The following is a 20,091-nucleotide window of genomic DNA, read 5'->3' as shown; positions in this document are numbered from 1 at the left end:
CTRGTACGCACAATGGCAAGCCTCTAACCCCAATTGCTGCTTACAGAGCACTTAGCTCAACTATCTGGTGTAAACACGCACAAAACCTATATAGCTTGCCATTATACAATCCACACTATTATGGCACTATCATAAGGGTGCTGGTTTCCACCGAAACKTCCAAACGTACACATGCCTTAGGCTAGAAACTGTATGGCGTACATCTAGCCTCCACCACTGCCCACAAAGTTCTCAGTTGATGCTTTATTTGTACCCCTATGATATGATGCAGCATCTACTATGGCAAACAGTGACATTTAACATTTTTAATTCAGCCAAAATAAAATGTTTCGCTTAAACATGGGTGATTTCCTCATGTTGAAAGGTTGTTTCATTAATACGGACTGCAGGTCCCMGGGTTATGTACAAAACGAAATTCATCAAGGGAACGCAAAATTGTGTGCRGTAAAGGTAAATGAGAGAACAGAAAAACAGTTCCGTTTTTGTATAAAAGTTTATCGAATTAAAATTCTAAACGTTACACGAAAAGAGAACACAAAACAGAAACACCACTGAAGGAACATGGGTGAAATGTTTTTATTTTCTTCCAACAATGTTCTTACCAACAGTATCAACTACAAAGTGCTAATTCCTCAAGGCTTACTACAAGCACTTTATCATTTACATTTGTGTTATTTAGCATGCACGTGCCCACTATAAACAAWCTGTATGTGTACAATTATGTCATGTATTAAAATGTACCTTGAAAAACAASAAAAGGCTTTGCAAATCAAAAATGGTGTTCAACAAATACTGCTATGCAAGCACGATGAATCAGCATAATTACAGCAAGGTCAGTCCAATCTCCTCTACTTATTTTGTTGAGTTAAGTAGATGAAGTTCTTAAAATGTGGTCATGTTTCAGGCTAGGYCCTATTTCCAGTTTTCAATATTGCCTTGCTATAAGTGTTAAATAAAATATTAAATAAATGACCAGAAGAGCCACATCAACTTTTTAAGCTCCTGAACACAGCATTGCTTTACTAAAATGCCAATTCAGTGAATACAAAATGTCCACTTTGAAATTATCGAAAACCATTGTCCTTTTTCCCCAGGATGCAATTCCTGTTCAACTTCACCTGTACACAAGGCAGCCGTTCAGCTTAGCTAGGGTTAACTTAGGTCTCCCTTTGACTCTTAAAAAAAATGTATATATTTTTCCTTTCCAGGCCTTTAAGTTCTTCACAAAGCCTTATCGGACTCATCCAGGCATATTTATGAAGTTGCTGCCAATTAAAAAAAAATAAAAAACAGAAAAGTCCTTCCGCAGTTATCACACATTTGTGTCACTTGCTGTCTAGTCCTTAGAGTTCCAGCTGCATCAGAAGGTAACCACGATGACACAGTCATGATCATTTCCAAATCTTCCCTGTCACACCAAGATCATCCCCTTCACACCAAAGCCACAACGTCATTCCCGTCACAAGTGATGGTGTCACTGGGACTGGTCTGGGCAGCCCTCCTCCATGGGGCTGACAACGGTGGCCTCGTCGTTGCTGCTGTCCACCTCCTGCTCCATGACGCTCTCCTCGTCCAGCCGCTGGCTGGTGTAGTCTGTGATCTCCAGGAAGCCGCTGGGCTCCATCACCACGTTGGATTGACTGGAGTCTGGCATGATGGAGTACTGAGGGATCACCTGGGGAGTGGAGTAACGCATGTTTAGCTTTTATTGTTGATAGATTTTTAAAGCTGAGATGATGAGTGGTGTTCTATGAAAAGATATGTTACAGAAATGTTTATCATATGGCTCGCAGCAATTTACCTCAATGACGTCCATGTTCTCTTTGCTCTTGGCTGCTAGGCCCTGGATGTGGCTAAACTGGTCATGCAGGGGCTTGGAGTGGGATGAGTGATGAAGGGAGGCCCCTGAGCTGCTTATGACCGGGCCTGAGCCTCCAAGCGCCCCTGAGCCTCCCCCTGCCCCCAAGCCCAGGGCCTTTATGTAGGAGCTGCAGTCACTGGACGACTCCACCACCATGGGCTCGGCGCTGGGGTCGATCTCCGCCTCCATCATGGAGATCTTAAGGATGTCCGAGACAGAGGGCTTCTCGCCACCGGACGAGCTTGAGCTGCTGGGCTCGGCAGGGACCAGCTTGGCAGTGGCCTCACCGCTGCTGGATACGGGAGGGGACGGGTGGCTGCTGCTACTGCCGAAGGTGATCTTGGTGACGCTGGCGCCCTGGGTGATGATTGGCGCCTTTTTTGGGAGAGAGAGGCAAAAAAAGATGTGGTTGGAACCATAGAAATATAATTACTAAAACAAATATTGACATTCAAGTCAACATTTTGTTATGAGTGGACATGCAGCCATATTGAATGTACCCATGAGTGTTAGTAAAATTGCCATGGTCTGAAAGGGCTTTTCCCATTCTAGTAAKTATATTTCTATGGTTGAAACTAGAGTAGGGCATGGGAAAACKCTATAACCCAGGTGCTCCTTTTGAAAGAAAAACAATGGGAATTTCTTTTCAGGTGGTCATAAGTGGAGGGCTTTGAAGGTTTTGTCAGGCTCCCTGCCCTGCTGTACAAATAACGATGATGTGATTGGAAGGGAATTGAGCATTGAGGCAACGGTGCTCAGAGCTCCGTCTTATCTTTTTTATCTTAAAGGCATATCAAGGGACAGGTGCTGTGAATAAGCACAGGATTAACACGTCTTATTTCTGTATGGAATGGGAACTATGTACATCTGTGTATTGCAAATGCTTTTAAATGYGCAGGACAAAATCCATCTTGAGGGCAAATAAAGTTTAAATGAAGTTCTATTCTAAAGCATTATGGCACAATGCATCTGAGTATTGATGATTCACTGTGTCAACCGGATCTGTCCCGGACAAATAAAATGTCAAAATAAATCAAATAGGCACATGACCCTGGATGTGCATCAAAGAGGGAGGGTACTCACCTGGCTTGTGGCAGGAGTCTTGTCTGCACCCACCGGGTGGTGGGCCTGTAATGGCGGCGGCTGGGACAGCTGTGTGTGGATGGGCCTGTGGTGGGAGGTGGGCGCCTGCTGCAACTTGGGGAGCTGGGGGGTGAGTGAGGGAGGCTTGGTGGGGGTGCCCAGGCTTGCCAGCTGGGGGGATCCCGAGGCAGAGGAGGGCCTCTCCTTCAGGCTCTGCCCTGGAGCGTGAGGCTTGGGCTGGTACTGCTCTTGGAGCTGGGGTGGCTTCTTCGCCACGGTGGCGGTGGAAGGCAGGCTCATCTGGGGYTTGCTGTGTAGCTGTGGGGGTGGGGTTTGGGTGGTGTGGGGTATGTGTCTGCCCTGCTCCAACTGGGGCGCCAGGTGTGACTGGCTTTGGTGGTGGGGGTGTGTGTGGGGCTGGGGGGCGGGGGGCTGGGCTGCAGCGGGTTGGATGGAGCGGTAGAACAGGCCCGTCTGGGGGTCCAGGGTGTCCCCCTCCAGTTCGCCCTCCTCCATCCCAGTTTCCTCCGCCTGCTTACTGTGGATCAGCTGGTCCGCCGAAGCCTGGAATAACAATGTACTATCATTGAGACTAGTGTCACAAGTCAAATAAACTAATGCCTACCAGAACATGTAATACTGGTAGATGGATGCATATTGATACACTGGAACACTTACCCAGTGAACAGTGGGATCATATGACAGAGATAATGAGTATAACATCCACTATCTATAAACTGTATAATTTGGGAAAAAATGTATTTGATTAAAAAAAACATAGGTGAAGAAGAATACAAAGACTGACAAGGTCATGCATTCTAGGTAGGCATTTCTCTCACCAGTTGGACAATGCGTGTGACGGTGACTGTAGAGGAGGTAGGGATGGAATTAACCACCACGGGGGTGTGACTGGTGTTTTGCGAGGGYGCCCCCTGCTGCTGGCTAGCGGACATGACCACGTCCCCCAAGCCTCCAGAGGATGGTCCGGCCCTGCTGGCTTTACCGGCACAAAGTTAAGACAGTCATACACATGGAATAAAACTAATCGACATGAACTGCCTCACTTCGAGCCATTCCTTAGTGAGCATGGGGAAGTACCGAACAGCCTGTTGTTTTTCCACTTARCTCATTTTAGCCGGGTTAGGGCGGAGGCAACAATTGTGTATAAAGTGCATTATTTTACATCCATGGTGTAATACCATTATTAAGTGGTGACTAAGTATGATATACTTCAATGTATTAAACAACACATTATGAAAGGGCAGTGAACATCCATTTAGGGCCGAAACACTTCTGGTTTTCATCCTCTCCTAATAAGGGACTAATTCAGACCTGGGACACCTAGTGAGTGCAATTCACTACTAGGTATAAACAAAAAACAGAAGTGTTTCGGCACTCCAGGACCGGAWTTGAACAGCCCTGCTCGATATAGTGCACTACTGTATAGGGATTAGGGTGCCATTTGGGAAATACTGAGTGGTCAGGTCACGTACCGGCAGTGATATATTTAATGGGTGGTTCAGTCTCTACAGTGGACATCTCGGGGGAGCCTAGGGCCTGCTGCTTCTTCTCCTGGRCCATCTGAAGGGGAACAGCCAYCTGGCTCAGGTCTATGGTTTGCTGCCTGGGCTTGGCCTCGCCTTTCTCCTTCACTGTGTGGGCAACAGAGATTGATAGTGACAATTATCTCATAACCTACTACTCATTTATATTGGAGGGAAGTGGGGCGACAAAGTACTGTCGCTTATATGTGAATTAGAGTTCGGAGCAGTCTGAAAAGTCAGTTGTCGGGAGCTGGGACTTTCGTCCCAAGTTCAAGTTTAATTGTCACATGCACAAGTACAGTGAAATGCTTAAATTGCATACTCTATCCAACAGTGCAGTAATCAATATCAAAATAGTATAACTAACACACACACACCCCCCATTCGGAAAGTATTCAGACCCCTTGACTTTTTCAAAAAAATGTAACGTTACAGCCTTATTCTAAAATGTATTAATTGTCCCCCCCCCCTCAATCTACACACAATACCCCACAATGACAAAGCAAAAACATTTTAGCAAAATAAATATCACATTTACATACGTATTCAGACCCTTTACTCAGTACTTTGTTGAAGCACCTTTGGTAGCAATTACAGCCTCAAGTCTTCTTGGGTATGACGCTACAAGCTTTGCATACCTGTAATTGGGGAGTTGCTCCAATTCTTCTCTGCAGATCATCTCAAGCTCTGTCAGGTTGGATGGGGAGCGTCACTACACAGCTATGTTCAGGTCTCTCCAGAGATGTCTGATCGGGTTCAAGTCCGGGCTCTGGCTGGGCCACTCAAGGACATACAGAGACTTGTCCTGAAGCCACTCCTGCATTGTCTTGGCTGTGTGCTTAGGGACGTTGTCCTGTTAGAAGGTGAACCTTCGCCTCAGTCTGAGGTCCTGGAGCAGGTTTTCATTAAGGATATCTCGGGACTTTGCTTCTTTCATCTTTCCCTTGATCCTGACTAGTCTCTCAGTCCCTGTCGCTGAAAAACATCCCCACAGCATGCTGCTGCCATCACGGTTCACTGTAGGGATGGTGCCAGGTTTCCGCCAGATGTGATAGTTGGTATTTAGGACAAAGAGTTCAATCTTGGTTTCATCAGACCAGAGAATTGTTCTCCCTTTGGCTGGACGGCCTGCTCTAGGAAGAGTCATGACGGTTCCATACTTCTTCCATCTAAGAATGATGGAGGCCACTGTGTTCTCTGGGACCTTCAATGCTGCAGAAATGTTTTGGTACCCTTCCCCAGATCTGTGCTTCGACACAATCCTGTCACAGAGCTCTACGGACAATTCCTTCGACATCGTGGCTTGGTTTCTGGTATGACATGCACTGTCAACTATGGGACCTAAAATAGACAGGTGTGTGTCTTTCCAAATCATGTCAATTTTTTTTATTTACCACAGGTGAACTCCAATCAAGTTGTAGAAACATCAAGGATGATCAATGGAAACATGATGCACCTGAGATCAATTTCGAGTCTCATGGCAAAGGGTCTAAATACCGACAGTTGAAGTCGGAAGTTTACATTCACTTAGGTTGGAGTCATTAAAACTCGTTTTTCAACCACTCCACAMATTTCTTGTTAACAAACTATAGTTTTGGCAAGTCGGTTAGGACATCTACTTCGTGCATGACAAGTGATTTTTCCAACAATTGTTTACAGACAGATTATTTCACTTATAACTCACTGTATCACAATTCCAGTGGGTCAGAAGTTTACATACACTAAATTGACTGTGCCTTTAAACAGCTTGGAAAATTCCCMAAAATTATGTCATGGCGCTTCTTTAGACGCTTCTGATAGGCTAATTGACATCATTTGAGTCAATTGGAGGTGTACCTGTGGATGTATTTCAAGGCCTACCTTCAAACTCCGTGCCTCTTTGCTTGACATTCATGGGAAAATCAAAAGAAAAGCGTGTGCGAGCAATGAGGCCTGCAAACCTGACTCAGTTACACCAGCTCTGTCAGGAGGAATAGGCCAAAATTCCCCCAACTTATTGTGGGAAGCTTGTGGAAGGCTACCCAAAATGTTTGAACCAAGTTAAAGTATTTCTTGAYTTTTCCCAAATGTTTTTGTGTTACAACCCGAATTTAAAATGGATTGAATTTWGATTTTTTTGTCACTGGCCTACACACATTATTTTCACAMATTTTTACAAATTAATAAAAAATGAAATGCTGAAATGTCTTGAGTCGAGGTATTCAATCCCTTTGTTATGGCAAGGATAAATAAGTTCAGGAGTAAAAAATGTGCTTAACAGGTAACAATAATAGTTTGTAACATGAGTGGTTTAATGACTACAGTACAGTCGTGGCCAAACGTTTTGAGAATGATACAAATATTAATTTTCACAAAGTCTGCTGCCTCAGTTTGTATGATGGCAATTTGCATATACTCCAGAATGTTATGAAGAGTGATCAGATGAATTGCAAAGTCCCTCTGCCATGCAAATGAACTGAATCCCCCMAAAACATTTCCATTGCATTTCAGCCCTGCCACAAAAGCACCAGCTGACATCATGTCAGTGATTCTCTCGTTAACACAGGTGTGAGTGTTGCGGAGGACAAGGCTGGAGATCACCCTGTCATGCTGATTGAGTTTGAATAACTGACTGGAAGCTTTCCACCAGACACTGGGAGATTAATTCCCCTTTCAGCAGGACAATAACCTAAAACACAAGGCCAAATCTACATTGGAGGTGCTTACCAAGAAAACAGTAAATACTCCTTAGCAGCCAAGTTACAGTTTTGACTTAAATTTTCTTGAAAATCTATGGCAAGAAATTAAAATGGCTGTCTAGTAATGATCAACAACCAATTTGACAGAGCTTGAATTTTGAAAATAATAAAATGGGCAAATGTTGCACAATCCAGGTGTGGAAAGCTACCCGTTTTTTATTTTTATTTTTTATTTTTAACATGTTTACCAATGATTCTGTATCTCTCCCTTTGTAAGGATTCCTGAGGCAGGTGCCTTAGGAGAGCAGTTATTGAGACTGTACTACACAGTATAAAGGTACCCGGATCCGGCTGTTAAGGGAGCTCCCAAATTAAGTAAGGCCTGGCCACCTGTTATGAATATTTGTTAGTGGTGTTAATACACTAGATGATTAGATGCACTATTGTAAAGTGGTTGTTCCACTGGATATCATAAGGTGAATGCACCAATTTGTAAGTCGCTCTGGATAAGAGCGTCTGCTAAATGACTTAAATGTAATGTAAATGTAATACCGTTTGATTAATTGTGGGGTCTTTTTATTTGCTGTTAGTGGGCACAGGAATTACATTTTTGTAGGTATCTATTGTCCGAGTTTTGGTTGCACACGTGTAAATTCTCTTGATAAGAAATGTCCTAAAAACTCAATGTAAACCTGGTACACGAAATGTTTGAAATGTCTTTAAATAATGAGTCTGAAGTACAGCGAAAGAAAAGGGAAAAAAACTCACTTAATGGGGTTGAATGACCTCTGACTTCTGTTCTAACTTCCTGGTGTGGCCTGRTCACCCTCACTAGAAAAGCTAGAGACATTGGGTGACATTTAAATGTAATATGTAAACACTGAAAATTAGGAAGAAGTTTATAATTTATCAATAGTCCTATGTGTGATTCAGACCACGAGAAGGAGAGAGAGTGCTGCCCCTGAATGAGGGAACCCTGTCTCTAGTCTATTTTACTTTGAATAGCGGGTAGTTAGAACGCAAGAATGCTTATTTTTGCGAGACTGACCTTGAAAAAGGTCATGTCTCGTTTTGTTTTCAATTTTCTCAATACAAAAAACATATGGCTGAGACGCAAAGAAAATTCAAGGAGAGGGGGTACAAAAATGGTCAGATTAATACTGCCATTGAGAAAATTCTAAACAAAACGAGACTGACCTTGAAAAAGGTCATGTCTCGCAAAAATAAGCATTCTTGCGTTCTAACTACTCGCTATTCAAAGTGCTCTGAACAAATTAAGGGAATCGTTCAAACATTGGCACGTTCTAAGATCTGATGATAATATCAGTAATGTGTTTTCGGACCTTCCCTTGGTCGTATTCTCGCGGGGCAGAAACCTCAGAGATCAATTGGTAAACTCTGATATACCACCCCAAGATATCACTGCACAACGTGTATTTGCACCCCTACTGGATGGAAACTACAAGTGTAATGGCTGTGCTCAATGCAATGACACTTATAAATGTAGATTCTTCAAACACCCCCAAACAGGGAAACAGATCCCAATAAAAGGTGTTATCACGTGCTCCACTAAGACAGTTATCTTATAACTTGTCCTTGTGGTAAAAATTGTGGGTAAAACAAAGCGCAAATTAAAAGTACGTATCTCGGAGCATCATTAGGTGCAAAAACTTGACACACAGTTGCAGCTCACTTTTTGGAAGAAAACCACTCGATTTTGTCTCTACGTTATATTGGCATCGAAAATGTCACCCTCCCTAGGAGAGGGGGTGGACCGACAATTTATTCTTAAAACGAGAGGCTGCCTTGGATCTTTAATTGAAAGACCGTTGCTCCCTTCAGTCTCAACGTAGACTTTGATCTGAAGCCATTCTTGTGATTTTGCTATTGTAAATGTTTKTAGACTTATGTAGCCAAATTGTATCTATGATCGTACGCTATCCATTTATGTTTTTTGCATGCTATTTTAATATATGAGAATTAACAAATGATATCAGGCCACACGCGGCCATGATTACAGACACCTGTGTGTCTTTTGACACTATATAAATGAGTCATCCCGCAGTGTTTGTCATTATACCCTGATGAAGACAGCTTGTCTGTCGAAACGTTGGACATAAATATTTTTGCATCTGAGCTTCTAGTGTGCGGCTCTCCTTTATTTTTGTAAGCGTTCCACTCTGCTAGCCAGCACCTCTCCTAAATAGGTGTTAGTTTCGTTCGCCTCTAGAAGTATTCATTTGTCATACAGTGAATMATTTGTCTGGATTTCCTGAATCAGAAATACCCTAAACTAAACCGTTGTTCTGGTCTGTCCGCTCTCGAGGTTATGGTATCTAGATGCATGGAAGGGATCATTTGACCAAGAACAGTGTGAGCCTCACCTCCTCTAACTGGCTGAAGTAATGGCAACAATTACAGCATGACCAGTTTGGCGGTGGGTCAGTCATGGTGTGGGGTGGCATTTCTTTGGGAGGCCGCACAGCCCTCCATGTGCTCGCCAGAGGTAGCCTGACTGCCATTAGGTACCGAGATGAGATCCTCAGACCCCTTGTGAGACCATATGCTGGTGCGGTTGGCCCTGGGTTCCTCCTAATGCAAGACAATGCTAGACCGCATGTGGCTGGAGTGTGTCAGCAGTTCCTGTAAGAGGAAGGCATTGATGCTATGGACTGGCCCGTTCCCCCGACCTGAATCCAACTGAGCACATCTGGGACATCATGTCTCGCTCCATCCACCAACGCCACGTTGCACCACAGACTGTCCAGGAGTTGGGGGATGCTTTAGTCCAGGGCCTGGGAGGAGATCCCTCAGGAGACCATCCGCCACCTCATCAGGAGCATGCCCAGGCGTTGTAGGGAGGTCATACAGGCACGTGGAGGCCACACACACTACTGAGCCTCATTTTGACTTGTTTTAAGGACATTACATCAAAGTTGGATCAGCCTGTAGTGTGGTTTTCCACTTTAATTTTGAGTGTGACTCCAAATCCAGACCTCCATGGGTTGATACATTTGATTTCCATTGATAATTTGTGTGTGATTTTGTTGTCAGCACATTCAACTATGTAAAGAAAAAAGTATTTAATAAGAATATTTCATTCATTCAGATGTAGGATGTGTTATTATAGTGTTCCCTTTATTTTTTTGAGCAGTGTATATATAAATAAAGGAAGATAAGGTTAGGCCTATCCCCAGTAAGATAGAGATATGCCAGCGGCATGCTATGACACCGACATGCATTTTCAATCAGAATATTTTGTATAAAAATAAGTATTATATTGTTTGATTATAGGAGTAACTCTGGTAGGCCTGAAACATTCTTCGTCACCTCAAGTTCGACTGTGGTAGTCAATTGGAGTGCTGGTGCGCACTGCCTTCAAATCACAGGTTTGCAGTAGCTAAAGCTTAATAGCCATACCAAACCTTTACAAATGTTTCTGAACTTTATTAGGGTAATATCAAAAGTAAGTCAATCCATTGTTTATAACAAATATAGGAGCAGGCTATAATATTGCGCAAACACAGCATGACAGATGGAACTTAATTTGGCCAAAGAAAATGTCTCAACAGAATGAAATATTTTAAACCTTCAAAAGTTCTGAACAGGATACAGTATATGGCAGCAATTACCAAAATTAGGCAAGTGCCTACCCAACAAATGACTGAAATAGGCTGATGTTATTTATTTTACAACAAACCCTTATAACCCATCTTAAACTAAATACGGAGCACACAATTAAAAATACAGATCTAATTTAATTTAGCCAATGAAAATGTCTCAACAAACAATTCTCAGACTGGATATTTTGCACTGCTTTGGTAAGACTCTTAGCTCTGTCTAAATTGTTATTTTACTTTGTGTTAATTATAACATATTTATTGAAATAGGCTATAGCAAATAGGAATATAAGCAATTTACTCAGAATGTCAACCATACACTCCCCTGCTGTGCGCTACCTGATCCAATTCTGATCGGAGTAATTGTTTGATAGTGATTTTGGGGTGATTCTTTTTTMATCTATATTCTGGATCTCCTTCAATTATTTGTTTTACTTGCCCCGGACAAGAGGACAAGTCATAATTTCGATCCCTGTAGAGTCTATGCTTAATGACACATGAGAGAGAGATGAGAGAGAGAGAAGAGTTAGAGAGAAAAGAGTTAGTGGCAGGGCCAATTCCAATTCAATAAATTCAGTTTCTGAATTGAAATGGAATTGACCCCAACCCTGGTAAGTGGCGTGATAGTTGCCATGATGACGACGGTCAGTCACCTGTGGTCTGCTGCAGTTCCAGCAGGGCCTTGATGGTCGAGGTGGCCGACTGGGACACGTCACCCGTAGACACGTCCTGGTAGATGATGGCTGGGCTGGACTCCACCGACACCTCGTGCTGCTCAGCCCAATCCTGACCCCTGGAGGAGATGATGTGCACTACGGACTGGGAGTCTGATGATCGAAGATGACAACCATTACAATTCATGTTTTATATCAAATTGGGTTCATTCCTTTTAGATTCCAGTCGATTTAGGCATGGCATTCAAGTAGAAGGAAATAACTGAAACAATTATATTATGTGAGTGGACCTTTTACCATTTGAAACTTGAGAAAGTGAAGGGAAATGTTGAACTTAGCTGAATACTAGTGAGAATAGATACAGTTTCATACTACGGCTGAAGTAGTAACGGCTGTGTGAGACCACAATGCAAGAGCTATACACAGCAGTTTTAACTTGACCATGACTTATGTTCCCGTAATTAGCCTGCAGACTATATTACGGATTTCTTGCTCTGTGATGTGGAGTGACGCAACGTACCGTGACCACTTCCGTGGGAGCCCTCGGCAGGCGGGGACCTGTCCTCAGCGATGGCACCCGACTCATCCTTGAGTGCCCTCTCCTGTGYGTAAGCAGGACCCGCATCGGCCACCCGGGACACCTGCTGCAGGGTCTCGCTCACCAGCTGCCTGGTCTGCTCGCTCACAACCGCTGTTTGGAAGATGGGCTTGGGCTTGATCAGCACCTGGAGAGGCATAAGGTTAATAAATATTACACATGTTGAATAGTCTCAGTGAATGGCACCAGGGAAATTGTTTTTTTTATTTGACTTTTTCCGTAATGTAAAGAAGAGATGAGACCATTGTCAAGTGTCCTGGCTGGTGTTCCTTTTTTACACCATACAGTTAATTAATGTGCCTATATAAAGTAGTCGGGACTTAATATCTTAAAGCTACAGCATTGATTTGTTGAATTATAGCTCCACTGACTTGATGTATTGGTAATTCAAGACAAGAGATTTAAATATATTAAATATATCCAAGACAAAGGAGCTTTGAGTGCAAACTCCACACTTGTTGACACTACTTGTTGGGTGGCTGAAACTCTACGGGGTGAAGTTTCCCCTGGGTACAAACAGATATAAGATCAGTTTCCCMTCCCCCAGTCCTAACCATTAGTCGGGGGAAAGACAAAACAGACCCAAGACCCAGCGTCAAGGGGCAACTTCCCCCTACACCGGCTGAGACGTCRCTGGACTGGTACTGACCTGGGTCTTGCCCTGCTGGCCGTACACTATCTTGGTGGGGATGATCTTGGTGGTGGTGGTGGGCTGCACCCCGGAACCCATGCCTTTGGGYTGTGTCACAATCATCTTGGTGATGGGTCTGGAGGCTGTGATGATGGCTGGCTTGGACCCCGGAACACCCTGTAGGGTCTTCTCCCCCTAAGGCACAGAAGAATTCATATTAGGATTAGGGCTGTCAAACGATTAAAATAATGAATCGAGATTCAATTCTGCTCAAATTCGGTGCTAAATAAAGATTATTCCATTTAAAAAAAAGTTATAGGCATGTAAGGGACTGAAACACAAAACATTCTGTGTCAGAATGTTTTTAATGGCATAGTCACCATAAACAACTTAAGCAATACAAAAGTCCTGTAACTTACTAATGCGCCCAGTAGGCCTATTAATGCTCCCTCAAATTCACACACACACACACACACACACACTAAAGCTTCAGCCATTCCAAATGATTGTTCTCCAAATTACTTATTGGAGGGTTGGCTCTAAGAAGAAAAACCTGTCTCTATGGACACAAAGAGCAAAAACCTGTCCAAGAAAGTCATGAATTCCACAGAACATAAACCTGTGACTATACATTTCAGACGTCCTCCTATTTATTTTGACTAAGCCAGTGACAAAGACAAAACAAGCCTGTTGACATGATGATAACGCTGCTCTCTTCTTTTTTGTACGATTTGTCCAGAGAGTGAAAACAACAAGGCAGGGAAGGCACTTCAGGTCCTTAAAYCTTGGGTCGAGTGCTGTGGCGATCTTCATCCATGTGAGGTTGGTGTTTTCCTTGCGTTTCTCCAGGTCTGTTGTGAATGTCAGCATGAATCTTACCACTTAGGCAKGGTCATCATCAGAGCTCTCCATCACCCGAAGGAGATGGCACAAAGCAGGCACAAAGCAGGCAACAACACAGAGCAGGAAATGTAGTTCAGTCAAGTGCCTGAAATGGAAGATCATTCAAAATCACTTCAGTCAATTGTGAGACTAATACAGACACACCGCTCTCTCTCTCGCACACACAATTTACACACTAGCTCTCTCACACATACACACACAAAATATTATTATAACACTAACACTGAGATAAAGATAACCGGCAGGGCTCCAGTAGCGGCTCCAGCTTCTGCAGTTTGTCCAGTTCAGCTGTGGTTGGCATGGTGATGTTCGTTTTCTGTTCGGCCAGAGCATCTGTCAGTGGTTGTTGGTTTCTGTGGACACGCTTTACCATTTGCAAAGTGGAATTCCATCTTGTTGTGACATCTTGTGCAAGTGACGACTCCTTTTGCCCATTTGCAACTTGCTGTTGTCCTAGTTCTGCAACGTTTGGTGGGTTGTGTTTGAAATGCCCAAAAATAATTCAGCATTTGGCTAGGGCATTGTCGATCCCGCTGTTCTGTAGGGACACTGATGGGCCTTCGGAGGCTGTGCATGGTGCAGGGCAGGTGTTCAAAAGGAAGATGTCTCGCAGCTGCAATCATGTTCCATGCACTGTCTGTGCAAAGTGTGGTAACTTTGTTTTCAATGTTCCCACTGATTTGCACATCCATGAAATACTTGGCGTACGTTTCAGCATTGTGCCTCTTCTGTCTTCATTATGGCCTGAGGGTGTGAATGCAGTGTCCAGTTTTCACCGATGTGGTGCGCAGTAACCCCAAGGTAGTTGTGGTTACTCACCAAAGTAGGTGGCAGGTAGCCTAGTGGTTAGAGCGTTGRACTTGTAACCGAAARGCTGCAAGATCGAATCCCCGAGCTGACAAGGTAAAAATCTGTTGTTTTGCCCCTGAACAAGGCACTGTTCCTAGGCCGCCATTGAAAATAAGAATTTGTTCTTAACTGACTTGCCTAGTTAAATAAAGGTAAAATAAAAATACATTTAAAAAGTCCATTGGTCTCAAGTGAGAACAACAGTYGCTGCATGTTTCAACTCCTTTCATGGCCCTCTCGCTTTCATACAGCTCGTGAATTCTTGTGGCTCGAGGGTAACTCATGTTGAGTCATTCGAGGAGATCCGAATGATACCCCTCAAGCCTTCGTCCTCCACAATGTCGACTGGCCTGCAAGCTGTAGCTATCCACTTGGCTATTGCTTATGTGCTGCTCGTCGACTTGTCCACAGGCCTCCTGCGTGCATACTCTTCCAGCTTAGCCTGCCGAAGATGTTCTACATTGCTACTAGTCACGTTACTTGTATTTCTGGCGTCTGTTTCGGTTGTAAATTATAACGAAGACTCGATGTACTTCGGTGCTGAAACAAATTCAGCCTTGCAGTAGATACAAATTAATTTGGTTTTTATCCAGAGAGCCATCTGGGAGGGTTTTAAAATAGAATTTGCCATTTAAAAGCCCCTTACTAGCATTATCCATCATTCAGTCATACAAGTAGCTAGCTAGTAAACTAGTTGTCAAACTAKCGCATCGGCTGCCGGGGCTTGAATTTGAAATAAGGATGGTTCAGGGGGTCAAACWAAGAAAAATGCGYTAATGGCGTCAACAAAATGAACGACGTTAAAAATTGTAACGCATTAAAGCTAGCATTAACTTTGACAGCCATAATTAGCATACGTACCAAATGGCACCCGTTTCCCGATATAGTGGACTACTTTTGACCAGAGCCATTATGGGCCTTGGTCAAAAGTAGTGCACTATAACAGGAATAGGGKGACATTTCTGACGCTMCCATAGTCATTTGCCTTTCTTGCACCAACACTTTCACTGGTCTTTTCTTAAYAGCACTGACTTACTRTGACTGTGATATGTGGTTGTCTTAATCTAAGTTGCTATTAATAATAGTGTCTGCTAAATGACTAAAATTAAAAACCTTCACGTATAATATGAAGCTTAAAGCAAYAGACTGATCAGACGGAAAGGCTAAACTAGAACTACCTGTAAACCTAAAATAAGTTGTCGGGTAAATACATTTGAAAGATTCTGAAATAAATCATTACAATCTAGATAAACTGTAACATCACAAAATGGCTTCATTAATAATAAAAAAATATATGTTGAACTGACCCCTGCGTTCAATAATGTGGTGACCACATTCTTGCCAGGCAGACCCTGGATGGTCGTTCCTTTGCCAGTAGTCTTCTGCACCACGATAACATTGGGCTTGGACGTCATGGGAATGGTGGTGATCTTAGTTGTTGTACCTGCAATGGWGGGGCAAAGAAGATCTAAAAGGTTTGCCAAAACACAACCTTTTAAGTCACTATACTTTGAACATTTAGTTGCAGAATTGTCCGTCAGAATTGGTAACACTTAGGGTTGCAAAACACCCGATAATTTATCAATATTATCAGAATTTAAATTWGTTTTTGGTAACTAACAGATAATATTTGTAATCTATGTAAACGTTGGTAAATTACTTAACTTTTTAAAATATCTATTAATATATTTTTCTATATCTGTGTCCATGAGTTTCTTCCAACTATTGACTTATTTCACTAGTTACACCAGTTAGGGCCCAAATGATTTACAACAAAGATATTATGTACTAAAATAACACACGCAGAAATCTTTGTATTAAACAACAATGGTAATGGGTTATACATAAGATAATGTTTCACAGCTTTGTGATTCTATTTTTCATATAAAAAAAAATATTTTACATGTTCTGACTATTAACCAAAATCCTTGAAAGCTTCCAAAATTCTGTAAACGTTACTGGTTATATTTATTCTCTTTGCAACTCTAGTAACACTACTAAGGTAATTGCCAATCTTTTAAAAAGTTATTTTCCTTTAAAACAATAAGGAAAAATTCTAAATGTAGATGGTCTACATCTCGCATCCCGCGAAGAAAGATATATATTTTTAAATGAATGCTACTGCTGCTCTCGTTTTTCACGAGAGTAATCTGTGTAGCTTGTTGCGGTTGTCGTCCAATCACAAGTCATCACAACCGGCACTAGGCAACAGTCAGAGCTAGAGCCTCAGTGTGGCAAGTTATTAGGAGATATCTAGGCTAATCAATGGAAGATGAAAATAAAATGACAGAACTAAAAGTTAAAATGGGAAGGACAGGCTACAACACCAAGACGCAACAGGTAGGCTGCTACTTAAAGGGGAATATTGGCACTTTTCAAAAATGTGTCCATGTTCCTAAACCCCTCTGACTCATTGTTTGACTGTCTGTTAAAAGTGCACACCCCTCTCACTCAGGGAGAGAGAGCTAGAGCTACGTCACAGGGTTATACTGCGCCCCACTCACTGCTGCGCTAGATAGAATWTTGTGGAATAACGCAAAAAACATTATGTCAGCGAAAATACTAAACTTGTGAAGTCCAATCGATTGTGAGATATGGCATATACATTTTGTGATAAATTTGGGTTGTGGGTTCTGAGAACTCTGCCAAGCAAGGAAGAAAGGAGGCAACCTAATCCCACCTCCCACTTTTACCTTGCAACCCCATTGGACATCATTTCACCTGCCAATAAACATTGTCCATCTTGTCTCTGACTGTAGGCTACATCCCTCGTTGCATGGTGTGATCAGATCATTACRGCAAAATATGTCTTCTAAAATTAGAGGGAAAGACCAGTGAGTGTGCAACATAATGTACACTTCATAGGATGACACATACTGGATAAAGGCTAATTTATGTGACAAATATTTCATTAGATTGCAACTTTCCTACAGTAGCCAGATGACAGTGAACATATCCTTGTAAAATCAGATATAATAGATAGATGCATCAGTACCTAGGCTATCAAAATGTAATTTATGCTCAATGTCCAATTTTTCATTGGGGTATATCAAATATGGTATTATTACATGTATTATTAGCCTACATTTACATTCTCAAAAATAGGTAGAAAAATGACAATTAATTTACAAGATGACGCAGGGGATTTCGTTTGCAAGACAGGGCTAAATTGCCTTGAGCGAGCAAGATGTGATAATGTAGGCTAATTTTATAAAAAGGCAAAAGTATAAATACCCTTGCATCAAATAACCTAATTGTGTATTGATTACAGTGGTTCCTCCTTTAAAAGTTGTGTCATACACACCTTGTGGGTTGCTGCAGCATTCTGTGGCACGTTATCTAATTGTCAGACATTTTTTCTGTTAATGCAAGTTAGTGCTAGTTTGACCACCAGAGGGCATCTTTGAGAAGCATTTGATAGTCTTTCATATTGGCATAACCAGAGAATTTAAAACCTTTTTTGTAATAACATAGTATATGGGATTGATAAAGACATTTGGCTTAATTAATTTGATTAATATTATGGTGTTTCTATTCCAAAAAAAAAACGAAACCCTCAGGGTTTCCGTTAGGATGAAATGGAAAAGATGGCGCTATACGGTCGGGATTAGGCTACAGCATGAGGACTGGATGATTCAAAATTGTTTGCCTTTATTAGACAACTTTGTTCCAATATTTCTGTAAATCAGTGACATTTATTCCCATAGTAATTCGTTATGGATCCATAACTAAATCAACATCTGCATTTTGAAAAAGAGTGCTTTTATCATTTTTTGATTAACGAAAGCATAAAGATGCTGATGAAGAAATACAGTACTGTACACTCTATGCTTTTACATTTGGATAAAGCATTTTGAAGATATAAGCCACCTGCATNCGAAAGCATAAAGATGCTGATGAAGAAATACAGTACTGTACACTCTATGCTTTTACATTTGGATAAAGCATTTTGAAGATATAAGCCACCTGCATTTGTTGATTAGACTACTGTGCAGCCTACAATACATACTGTAGTAAACATGTGCCTAATTCCTTACATAAGGGAGAGCATGCCATGTCTGTACTGCAGAATGCGGGAGACCGGGGTTCAAATCCCAGACGGGGAGGAAGGAGTAGGCTGTCCTTGTAAATAAGAATTTGTTCTTAACTAATTCCATATGTGTTATTTCATAGTTGTGATGTCTTCACTATTATTCTACAAAGTAGAAAATAGTCAAAATAAAGAAAAATCCTGTAATGAGTAGATGTGTCCAAACTTTTGACTGGTACTTGCTTAATTAATTTGATTAATATTATGTTTTTTCTATTCCAAGAAAAACGAAAATCCCTCTGGGTTTCAATTAGGATGGAACGGAAAATATGGCACTGCACAACGTGACGGTCGGCAGCACAGTACTGGGCTATTTAGCTAAAGAATCCCTGCGGGGMACACGGGAGACCAGTGCCTCCCAACGGGGAGGAAGGAGTAAGCTGTCCTTGTAACTAAGCCTTCATTCTTAACTGACTTGCCTACTAATTACTTAAAAATCATAAAATGTGATTTTCTGGATTTTTGTTTTAGATTCCGTCTCTCACAGTTGAAGTGTACCTATGATAAAAATTACAGACCTCTACATGCTTTGTAAGTAGGAAAACCTGCAAAATCGGCAGTGTATCAAATACTTGTTCTCCCCACTGTTTATATACATACATACATACATACATACATACATACATACATACATACATACATACATACGTGACTCGTTTCAGGAAACTAGGCGTATGTCGCACGTCACTACTTCACAGGAGAGGCATTTGAACATACACATAAAAAAATAATTTAAAAAAGCATTTTGGGGCAGATGTGTTCTGGAACAAGTGAACTTTCATGTGCATTAATAACAAACTTGTATTCCATCAGTAAAATAAATAACGAGCTTAAATTACGAGACAGGAACCTTCCCGCTAGGAATGGCTGGCTGAGATAATGGATGGGCTGGACATGAGATGAGTTTGGATTGGTCTGCCATGTAGCATGCTTCTATCTATAATGTGAGCTGCTCAGTATGTTGATATTCCTTTCTACCACACCGTTTTTGAAAGATATAACGTTAGCCATMGGGAACTACAAAAGTTCAACTACTTTTCTCAACAACACTGATGCCCTGAATTTTTAGCAGGCGCTAATCGACAGATTAGTTMGAAAAAGTGACGGGCTACTTTCTGCACACGCCAGTCAGTGTGAACCGGAGAGACTTGACAACACTGGCCAAACAAGCTACAAACAAAACTGAGTTAAAATGGTTTAAGTCTGCCGTGAAGCATTCATCCATGTATACGGGTAAGAGCCTAGCTATATTTTCAGATATTATACGTTTCTAATTTGATCAGAAAGTTCTTTTTCTTACAAGTTAAAGCTTACTGCATAAGACCAAATAAAGGCGGTGGGTCACAAATCAGCAAAAAAAAAGAAACGTCCTCTCACTGTCAACTGGAGGTGGAGGGTCCGTCATGGTCTGGGGCGGTGTGTCACAGCATCATCGGACGGAGCTTGTTGTCATTGCAGGCAATCTCAACGCTGTGCGTTACAGGGAAGACATCCTACTCCCACATGTTGTACCCTTCCTGCAGGCTCATCCTGACATGACCCTCCAGCATGACAATGCCA

The 20,091-nt window shown here is 42.1% G+C and overlaps 1 protein-coding gene across 6 annotated transcripts in view; it reads right to left on the bottom strand.

Moving 5' to 3' along the window:
* Positions 1 to 560: 560 nt before the first annotated feature.
* The window catches only part of LOC111980801 (BRCA2-interacting transcriptional repressor EMSY), a 44,603-nt gene continuing 25,072 nt past the window's right edge, over positions 561 to 20,091 (bottom strand). For all 6 annotated transcript variants that reach the window (XM_024011792.2, XM_024011793.2, XM_024011794.2 and 3 more), the window contains 9 exons: positions 15,749 to 15,885; positions 12,708 to 12,884; positions 11,981 to 12,185; positions 11,440 to 11,613; positions 4,438 to 4,596; positions 3,784 to 3,941; positions 2,945 to 3,508; positions 1,802 to 2,236; positions 561 to 1,675 (listed from right to left, as the gene is read on the bottom strand). In XM_024011792.2, coding sequence (XP_023867560.1) covers positions 1,475 to 1,675; positions 1,802 to 2,236; positions 2,945 to 3,508; positions 3,784 to 3,941; positions 4,438 to 4,596; positions 11,440 to 11,613; positions 11,981 to 12,185; positions 12,708 to 12,884; positions 15,749 to 15,885 — 2,210 coding nt within the window. In that variant the 3' untranslated portion in view covers positions 561 to 1,474. The remainder of the gene's footprint in view (positions 1,676 to 1,801; positions 2,237 to 2,944; positions 3,509 to 3,783; positions 3,942 to 4,437; positions 4,597 to 11,439; positions 11,614 to 11,980; positions 12,186 to 12,707; positions 12,885 to 15,748; positions 15,886 to 20,091) is intronic.

This window comes from Salvelinus sp. IW2-2015, linkage group LG20 (assembly GCF_002910315.2).
Source record: "Salvelinus sp. IW2-2015 linkage group LG20, ASM291031v2, whole genome shotgun sequence".
Lineage (NCBI taxonomy): Eukaryota > Metazoa > Chordata > Actinopteri > Salmoniformes > Salmonidae > Salvelinus > Salvelinus sp. IW2-2015.
The sequence above is the reverse complement of the archived record's forward strand: the minus strand, read 5'-3'. Positions and strand labels throughout refer to the sequence as shown.